Source organism: Syngnathus typhle, linkage group LG8 (genome assembly GCF_033458585.1).
Source record: "Syngnathus typhle isolate RoL2023-S1 ecotype Sweden linkage group LG8, RoL_Styp_1.0, whole genome shotgun sequence".
Taxonomy (NCBI): Eukaryota; Metazoa; Chordata; class Actinopteri; order Syngnathiformes; family Syngnathidae; genus Syngnathus; species Syngnathus typhle.
The window spans coordinates 15,193,887-15,204,027 of record NC_083745.1 but is presented as its reverse complement, the minus strand read 5'-3'; the positions used below and the strand labels follow the sequence as shown (position 1 = coordinate 15,204,027).

The window sequence follows — 10,141 nt, the reverse complement described above, 5'->3', positions numbered from 1 at the left end:
CGTGTCCATATCTATGTACCGTTTTTTTCCGTGTATAGTGCGCAAAATTTTACTAATTTATTGTCCTAAAATCCGGGGTGCGCATTATACATGGGTACAAAAGAAAAAAAAATAAAAAATAAAATGTTTTTTTAATTTTTTTTTTTTTTTTTTTTTTTTAAGTCCCAATGATCGTCACACACGCAGGGAGGCAATGGGTCCCATTTTTATAGTCTTTGGTATGGTCTTAACTAGGCTGGATGTAATTTTTTTTGTTGGCGTTGATTTCTCCGACATGTTTTGAGGGACCACAGCAACAACATTGTACTTGCAGGCCATTAATTTAGTAGGTGATGACTGCACCGAAATTTGGATAATTATTAACCCCCATCAATTGAACAATTATCTCATCACTATTTACAAGTTAGCCCCCCTCTCTTCTCTCACTTCTCCTCAACATTGTATGAATGTTGACGTCACAATCTGGCCAGGCCCGCACGTCCTGCTGGCCCCCACCCTTGCCGGTATGAGCCGAATCTTTTACAGAGATTACGCACATACACAGAACACACAGACAAAGGGATTCGAATCCATCTCTCATGTAGCTCACGATTTGCGCTTCCACATCAGCATACATTCCTCTCATATCACTCCATTCATTCTTCTCATCACACACACACTCCCCCCAATTTGGTTGCACATTTTGGATATTTTAGCGGTCTGGTCTCTCACAGGAGGAACTGTTACCACCGGATACTTTTTGAGGAGGCCTCACTTCTCCTCGGGGATCTCACAAGCACCCCAGCTATTTGAATGCGATCGTCACCGCACCCTTGTCCGCCACGACGAAGCACTAGGTCCCTGACCTATCCTTAGTACGCGCAAGTCCCTGACTTTACCGTACACGTTACACACGTAAGTTCTAAACTTATTCACCGTATATGTAACTTAATACACACGTAAGTTCCAAACTTATTTACCGTATGTGTAACTTAACTTCTTGCACACCTTATTTGATCTGAACGACAGTCTCCTCTTAAATTTCCTCTTTCAATTTGCAGAATTTCGACATATAGTAACAGGTATCCTGCTTACCTTATCATTGATGAGCTCAGGGTTTAGGAGACGTCGTACCAGCTCAACGTTGTGCGCTTATTCCTTATTCCCAAACGGTACGCCGACCGGGAGACAGCTGTCCCAGACTAACTGTCCGATGACTTGGACACAGACCACGAGTTTGTCAATTACCCTTCTCTTGACATCACGTACGGGGTCACCAAGAAACTGTTAGGATACGGATTTTAGCTATTGATCTGACTCCAAATTGTGATCAACACTTAACACAAGAATTGCTATGTTCTAATCCACACACTGGCGCACCTAACAATTTTGCGAGTTCGTCTATCTAATGGTTGGTGGGAGAGGAGACCCGGAATGACACTGTATGGCCATGCAAAACTTGGATGTCCGAGCGCAGCGGTGGGGAGCAGCATAGTCCTCTCAGACCCATCATCCAGTATAGCAAAGGTGTCTAACTTCTGACTACCATAGTGCACGTGTACTCGCACCACCTTCAACATGACTCGGTTCCCCACATGTGGTCGGTCAAGGTAGAAGGACTCGGCGGCACAGGTAGTCAGGCAGCTTTCAGCCTTTGGAGGTGAGTCATCCTTAACTTTCTCAGGTCTTATGTTAATCTCGTGGAGAGCGAGAAGGTGCTTGCCTTGACAAAGGTTACAGGGTTTCTTGAGGTTGCACTGAGCGGCAAAGTGTTGACGGGCACAGCGCCAACACCGCTTGTGCTCCTGGATCCACTCTTTCAGCTCGTCTTTGGTGAGCTGGGCTACACCACTACACTGGCTGAGGTAGTGGTCTGTACTCTCACAATAGGCACAGTATACCTTAGACTTGTCTTTCCCTTTGACAGGTTTCTCTTTAACTAGTTTCACTGAGGGCTCCTGGCTACTATGCAGGACTGCTGTTTGCTTAGCCACAGGACGAATGTTCCCTTTAGTGCTCTGCTTCTCCTTGGAGCTCCGGCTACTGGTAGAATTGTCAAAGTCTTGACACCATGACTCGTGGCGAAGCCACTCTGACAGGTCCCTCAAGGTGGATGTGGCTCCAGATCGAGTGGGCTGGGAATGGCGGAAATCGGCCCGCTGTTCAGGAGGACGCTTACTCAGTAGGCGAGCTATGTGAGAGCCACAACTTAGTTCAATTTCTCCTTTGTGGCCCAAGGTTTGGAGGAGACCCACCAGTGATTGAACTTGAAGGGCAAATTTCTGGAACGCCATTGGATCACCCCGCCTGACCTCTGGGCCATCCAGGACGCTGGATATCTTCTTTAGGGCAAGCTGATGGGGTTGACCATATTTGTCATAGAGAGCTGTCATGGTGTCCGTGTAGGGGGTTGGGGAGTTTAGATAGGCGTCAGATATCAGTTTGGCCTCCTCTAACTTAAGATGGTCTACTAGTACCTGATACTTGAAGAGTTCTGTAGCATTGGAGGGGAGGAGGTTCTCTAATGCTATACGTAGCCGGGCAAACTCACTAGAATCCGGGAAAGTGAACTTGGGAATGGTCGGTTGGGGTCCTCTGTACACTGGCTCTGGGAATGGAGGTTGCATGTAAGGGGTGGTTCTGTGAGAGTGTGGGACTTGAAGATGTGATGGACCAGTTGGGGATGCTCTTAGAGGTAAGGGTAAGTTACATGGCGGTACAGGAGGAACATGGGAGGACTCACGGCTAGAAGGAATGAACTGTGGATGACGGAATTGGGCTGGTTGTGGCTGAAGCCTGTAGTGTAGAGGCTTGGTCTTCGGTGGAGTCAGGTAAGGAGGTAACTGATGAGCTCCCAGATTAAAGGCACTGAGGTTGGTGTTTAGGGCTTCCTCGGGTTCAGGCCATGGCGGGGGATCAGGCCAATCCTCCTCTTCCTCTGACTCAGTGAATGTCGAGCTGTTGCTCGTGGTGACGGCCCCATCAGGTGGTTTGGGACTGGAACATGCTGGTAGAGGGATGTTCACTTGACTCGTGCCTGTTCTTAGAGAGTGGGCCACGTCAATCAGCTGCTGAAGGTCACTACGGGCTTTATTTAGCTCCTTCAGTCCGGCATGGATGGCTTCGTGAGTCTCACGCAGAACCGCATTCTCATCTTGTAAGGTTTGGCGGTTCGGGTGGTACATCGGGTCCTGGGTTGGCTGTTGTTGGTATGATTGGACAGGTGCAGATAAGGTTCTATCATCCGCATTCCTCCTCTGGGTGAAGCTTGAGGCTAGCTGAGGGGCTCTATACTGAGCAGCATCCTTGAAGCTCTCCGGGTGAAGTTGAGGTGCATGCGAGGAGATCGTCTGGACTAGTCCCTTCTGTGGATATGACGGTCTGCCTGTTGGGGTCGGTGTAAACGAGTCCCACCATGGTTGGCCGCTGTGCTCATATCCCACGTAGTTCATCTCGAAGTCCTGCATCCAAGCTGGGGAGTGCGTCCGACGTTTTGGCCTCACATCCAGGTATCTTTCTTGATCTTGCTCCATCCTGAACACTATATCCGACTCGAAGGACCACAATGTTGGGGAGGGTAATACGCTAGATCTTGGGTGTATATAGTGTACAAGATGGTGTATCGGTCAGAATACAGGAGGCCGCAAAGGACGCTGGACACAGGGAATGGCCAAAAGGTAGATGGATGGATGGACAGGTTTATTGAGTTGCAGAATTGAAGGTTTATGGAATGGCGGAGTCTGCAATAACAAATAATAAGAATAAGGGTAGAAACAATCCCAAACTAAATATTTCAAATATGGCACAAACATGCTTTAAATGACCCTATAGGAAATACAGTATAATAAAGTTGTTGCCAACGTACATGGTTGAATTCTAATGCTACAAGTGGCCGGATTTGCTTATCTCAATGATACTCATAGTAATGTGGGCAATCGGATGGTCTGGGGAGACCTCTAGTGATCGAAATGAGGAACAGGAATGGCGGCAGCAGGAAAGTGTCTCTCGTCCGCGAATCCGCTCCGAGTGCCATACAAGGACCCGAACTGACACGAAAGCAACAAATACAAACAAATATACTTATTATACGACAACAAAGATATAGGGCTTACCTTTTGGTCATGAACTCGGCTTTACTTTGCTTCAACTGTGACTAGCGAACTTCTACACCACCATACCGTGAACTGCTCTCTTCCGGGCTGCCCTGCTCATGCGCAGAGAATGCCGCATCACCCCATGGAGTCACGTGACATGCGGAGCGGGAAAACAAGGCAGAGCCGCTGCCAACACAAACATGCACATAGAACAGCACAACATGCAAACAATGTTACAGCCTTTTGTACAACGAGGATGGCAACATTGTGACAGACAACAGAGAAGTGAAGGAAGTATGGCAAAGGTACATGGAGAAGCTGCTGAATGTGGAGAATGACTGGGATGGTGAGACAGGATGCGACGAAGTCGAGGGTGAATGTGACCCGATCACACGGACAGAAGTGGGAAAAGCCGTGAAGGCCATGAAGGATGGAAAGGCAGCTGGACCATCTGGAGTGGTGGCAGAGATGCTAAAGGCAGCGGGAGACGTCGGTGTGCAGTGGATGACCGACCTGTGTAACAGTGTCATCGCTGAGGGGCACGTTCCGGAGGACTGGACAAGAAGCGTCCTGATGCCTCTATTCAAAAGGAAGGGGGACCCACTCGCATGCGGGTCATACAGGGCTATAAAGCTGCTGGAGCATGGAATGAAGTTATTAGAGAGGGTGTTGGAAAGGAGGGTGAGGACACGGGTAAAGGTGGACGAGATGCAGTATGGCTTCATGCCTGGTAAAGGTACAACAGACGCAATTTTTGTCATCCGACAGATGCAAGAGAAACATCAGGAGAAGAGGAAGATGTTGTACTTTGCTTTTGTCGACCTGGAAAAAGCGTTCGACAGGGTGCCAAGGGAGGTGGTGAGGTGGACCCTAAGGAAGTCGGGTGTGGAAGAGGGACTGGTAAAGGCTGTGATGGCTCTCTATTGCAGAGCCTGCACAACTGTTAGAACAGGAGTTGGCGACAGTAATGGGTTTGAAGTAAGGGTAGGGGTGCACCAGGGATCAGTGCTCAGCCCATTACTGTTTGCTATCGTGATGGATGTGGTATCGAGGGAAGTGAGGGGTGGACTACCATGGGAGCTGCTCTACGCGGATGACCTGGTATTGATGGCTCACAGCCGAGAAGACCTAGCTAGCAAGCTAGCGGCCTGGAAGACATGCCTGGAAGTGAAAGGAATGAAGGTGAATGCGGCAAAATCAAAGTTCATGGTCGGTGGTGCTGGCCTGGGAGTGATATTGCAGTCAGGATCATGGCCATGTGGAGTTTGTGGGAAGGGAGTGCAAGCTAACTCTATCCGGTGCAAGGGTTGCCAGAGATGGGTACATCGAAGATGCAGCGGAGTAAAAGGCAGCCTACTAGCTGCAAGTGAGACCTTCCATTGCAAGCGGTGTAGGGGAGAAGTCGCCCAAGCAAACCCAGCTGAGCAAGAGGGGCTCTTGGTAGATGGGGAGATGTACGAGGTGGTGGACAGCCTCTGCTACCTTGGAGACACGCTTAATGCTGATGGGGGGGTGGACCTAGCAGTGACCACAAGGGTGAGAAGCGGGTGGAAGAAATTCAGGGAACTCATGCCCTTTTTAACATCTAAGGCCCCATCCCTGAAGATGAGAGGCCAAGTGTACTCAGCCTGTGTCAGAGGTAGTATGACGTACGGACGTGAGGCATGGGCCCGGAAAACAGAACACGAAGACAAACTAAACAGAGCAGAAATGAGAATGATCAGATGGATGTGTGGTGTGTCAATGAGGGAAGAAAAGAGCAGTGCAGAGCTGAGACAGAAGATGGGAGTGGAGGCCATAGTGCAGGGGTGTCAAAGTCAAATGGACGGAGGGCCAAATAAAAAATTTAGCTACAAGCCGAGGGCCGGATTGTTCGAATGTTCATTGAAAAATTTTTAAATGACGCATATAGTCTAGTGAACCAAATTGAACCTACTGAAAACCTAACAAATATATTCCAATATGATCAGATAAATAAAGCAATATTTTCTTATGGCTCTGTCAGTAATCTTTAATTTTCAACAGACACAAAAGACAAATTTCCTTTATATAAAAATCCCCATAACATGAACATTAAATGAAAGAAACCGGTATTCAAGGCACCAGTAGCCTATATTTTCTATTTTAGCAAAAGTGGGCTAAATTTACTTCAAAGAAAAAAACAATAATAGCTATTTTCTATCATCCACTCAACTGAAATATTTTTAAAATATAATTGGATTGAAATACAATAAAATAAAGTGCAAAAATCTATTAATCAAAAACAACACTTTGTTTAAGGAGAAGTAACATGCAGTGAAAACAAATATTAACTTTTAAACTTGAACTGAGTAAAAACTCTAAATATGTGATTGCACAGTAATGTTCACTTGTTTGAGGTTGAGGGTGATACTTGGTGGTGTCCCATCTTTTCCACAAGTTCATCAATGTTCGGGGTAAGGCTCTGAGCTGAGGAAATCCTCAGAATTGAGTGGAGGTGTTCAGCAGTAAGTCGACTTCTGTGTGATGTTTTGTTCAGGTTCATCAAAGAAAACAGTTGTTCACACAGGTATGTGCTGCCAAACATAGACGTTTGAGCAGCCTGGATGCGCAGCTGGGGCATTGTGTCGGGGAGGAAACGGGCGAACTCCGCAGCACCCACTGCCGCATATTTTGCCCTCAGTGCATCATTGCATTGGAGGTCAATCAACTCCATTTGGAGGTTTGGTGGTGAGCTTTCCACGTCAACAGCAAATGGGTTACCGAGCAGTTCCAACCTGCTTTTTTGTGCTTCAAAGTCAGCAAATCGGCGTCGAAAGTCAGCGGCAAGCATACCTATTTTATCAGCCAACTGTGCGCTCGGGAACGCACTGGTAGAGAGCTTCTCTTTCATGGTCTGGCAGCTGGGAAAGTGGCTCAAATTTTCTTTCCGCATCTGCGTCTCCCACAGAGTCAGTTTGGTTTTAAATGCCTTCACTGTACTGTACATATCAGAGATGACACGATCCCGACCCTGCAGCTGCAAGTTCATTGCATTCAGATGACTCGTAATGTCACACAGAAAAGCCATTTCACACAGAAACATTTCGTCTCGGAGTTGTGTTGTGTCTTTCCCTTTGCTGTCCAAGAACAGACAAATCTCCTCACGAAGCTCGAAACATCTTTGAAGCACCTTTCCCTGGCTTAGCCATCGCACCTCTGTGTGATAAGGCAAATCACCATGCTCCGTTTCTAACTCCGTCAGAAATGCCTTGAACTGGCGGTGATTCAAACCTTTGGCTCTGATAAAGTTAACTGTGCGCGTGATGATGCTCATTACATGCTCCATTTTCAAGGCTTTACCGCACAACGCTTCCTGGTGTATGATACAATGATAAGCTGTCAGCTCACCTGTCGCGTTTTCCTCTTGCATCTTTTCCCGTATCTTCTCCACCAGTCCGCTCCTGTGTCCACACATCGCAGGTGCTCCGTCGGTTGTCAAACCCACGAGTTTTTCCCAAGGCAGCTCCATCTCATTTACACATCTTGACACCTCTTCATACAAATCATGGCCCGTAGTTGTGCCATGCATAGGACGTAAAGCCAAAAACTCCTCTGTCACGCTTAGGCTGGAGTCCACTCCGCGGATGAAAATTGACAACTGGGCAATGTCAGAAATGTCGGTGCTCTCATCCACGGCCAAGGAATATGCAATGAAATCTTTTCCCTTTTTCACAAGCTGCTCTTTTAGATTGATGGACAACTGGTCTACTCTCTCGGCAATGGTGTTTCTGCTCAGACTCACATTTAAAAAGAGTTGCCTTTTTTCTGGGCAAACTTCGTCACAAACTTTAATCATGCAGTTTTTGATGAAATCCCCCTCCGTAAATGGCCGGGCTGATTTAGCGATCTCTTCTGCCAAAATAAAACTGGCCTTGACAGCAGCCTGGCCTTGTGATTTGGCTTTTTTGAACAGAGCCTGTCGAGATTTGAGGCCTCGTTTTAATTCCTCTGCCTTTTGTAGCCTTTGTTCCATGTCCATATTCTTGTTTTTGTCCGCGTGTTTTGTTTCATAATGTCGTCTCAGATTATACTCTTTCAGTACCGCCACACTTTCTCCACACAGAAGACACACAGGTTTTCCAGCTACCTCCGTGAACATATACTCCGACTCCCACCTTGTTTGAAACCCCCGGTTCTCAGTGTCCACCTTCCGTTTTGCCATTTTTGATGGGTATCTGAAAGTTAATTTTACTGTGATGCTGACGACTGCTGTGCCAATAAATATTGAAATGAAGCAGCCTACTGCTCGGTGCGTCACCGTTGCATTGTGGGAAATGTAGTATTGGTGCGTGTAAAAGATCTGCGGGCTGCCGGCTTGCTGCGGTCTGCGGGCCGGTTCTAATAATAAATCAAGATCATCCCATAAAAAACCTTCCCGCGGGCCGGATGTGGCCCGCGGGCCTTGACTCTGACATATGTGCCATAGTGGATGTGGTGAGGAGAGGCAGACTGCGATGGTACGGACATGTAGTGAGGAAGGACGAGAACGACTGGGTGAAGAAAGTTATGTCGTATAACGTAGAGGGAACAAGACCCAGTGGCCGACCTAAAAAGACCTGGCAGGTGACCGTGGCAGCCGACATGGAGGCACTATGGTATTTCCATTCTTATGCGTTGCTGCCTGTACGGCTTGCGTAAAACCAAACGTATCAGTTAAAGTCTGAAACGCCGAAGTATGTGGCTCTGACGGTAAATTCATGTGGATGTTGAAATCGCCCATGATAATTATATTATCCGCATTGGTTACTAGATCAGCCACAAATTCTGAAAATTCATCCAGGAAGCCAGAGTAAGCCCCGGGTGGACGGTAAATAACAGCAAGATAAAATGACGGTAAAGCGGTGGATCGGACAGTGAGAACCTCAAATGTTTTAAATACGTTGATCGAAACGAGGCCTAAAACTAAGCTCGGAATTCGAGATGAGGGCGACACCCCCACCCTTTTTTCGAGGACGCGCCACATGCGAACTCACAAAATTTGGAGGCGAGGCCTCATTAAGCGGCATCAGTTCATTAGGTTTTAACCAGGTCTCGCAGAGACCAAAAACGTTTAGATTATGTTCTGTGATGAGATCATTAACGAGAACGGCTTTCGTATGAAGCGATCTAATATTCATAAAACCAAGTTTAAGTGTAATTGGTCGATCCGGGTGCGTATCTATCGAAGGATATTTATACGAGATGCGAGTAAGATTGTGTTCTCTAGGCCTGACATCACCTCTCAAATGTTTGTTAGCGCGGTGGGATGATACGACTGATATCATATGATGAATCTGATAGTAAATGTTCGTTACACGTGTAGAATTATCTGAAACAGGCACCGTTTCATCAGCAAAACCGGTCGGGGTGGAGTGATTGGATTTGTCTACTACCCCAGTAGAAAGTGCGTTTATGTGTACTGTAGCACTATTCAAACTATCACGCTCTAGTCTACACAAGGAGCTATGTGCATGCTGGGAGTCTAGCCTAGCGCCAGTTAACTCTATCTTAACAGACTCCAAACCCATCCTGACAGGTGGTCTAATCACCTGTGAATTACCGTTTTTTTCCGTGTATAATGCGCAAAATTTAACTAATTCCACCTCCGGCCCTCCCTGTGTGGAGTTTGCATGTTCTCCCCGGGCCCGCGTGGGTTTTCTCCGGGCACTCCGGTTTCCTCCCACATCCCAAAAACATGCTTGGTAGGCCGATTGAACACTCCAAATTGTCCCTAGGTGTGAGTGCGAGTGCAAATGGTTGTTTGTCTCTGTGTGCCCTGCGATTGGCTGGCAACCGGTTCAGGGTGTCCCCCGCCTACTGCCCGATGACGGCTGGGATAGGCTCCAGCACGCCCGCGACCCCAGTGGGGACTAAGCGGTACAGAAAATGGATGGATGGATGGATTATTATTTTTTTTTTAAGAAAATCATGGTACAACAAAACCAATATCAGGACTGACCGACAAAGTCGTGGAACAAAAAGACAGGGTGACATTACCAAAGACAGGAACAGAAACCGAACAGACATCATGACAGTAACACATGCAATGATCCGACGGTGAGCGAGGG

The 10,141-nt window shown here is 47.3% G+C and overlaps 1 protein-coding gene across 1 annotated transcript; it reads right to left on the bottom strand.

Annotated features, from left to right (window-relative positions):
* Positions 1-239: 239 nt before the first annotated feature.
* On the bottom strand, positions 240-4,190 carry LOC133157814 (uncharacterized). Its single transcript, XM_061284389.1, has 2 exons — positions 4,092-4,190; positions 240-3,719 (listed from the first exon to the last, which is right to left on the bottom strand). Exon 2 carries the CDS (start codon positions 3,510-3,512, stop codon positions 1,332-1,334), a length of 2,181 nt encoding a protein of 726 aa, XP_061140373.1. The 5' UTR covers positions 3,513-3,719; positions 4,092-4,190; the 3' UTR covers positions 240-1,331.
* Positions 4,191-10,141: the final 5,951 nt, after the last annotated feature.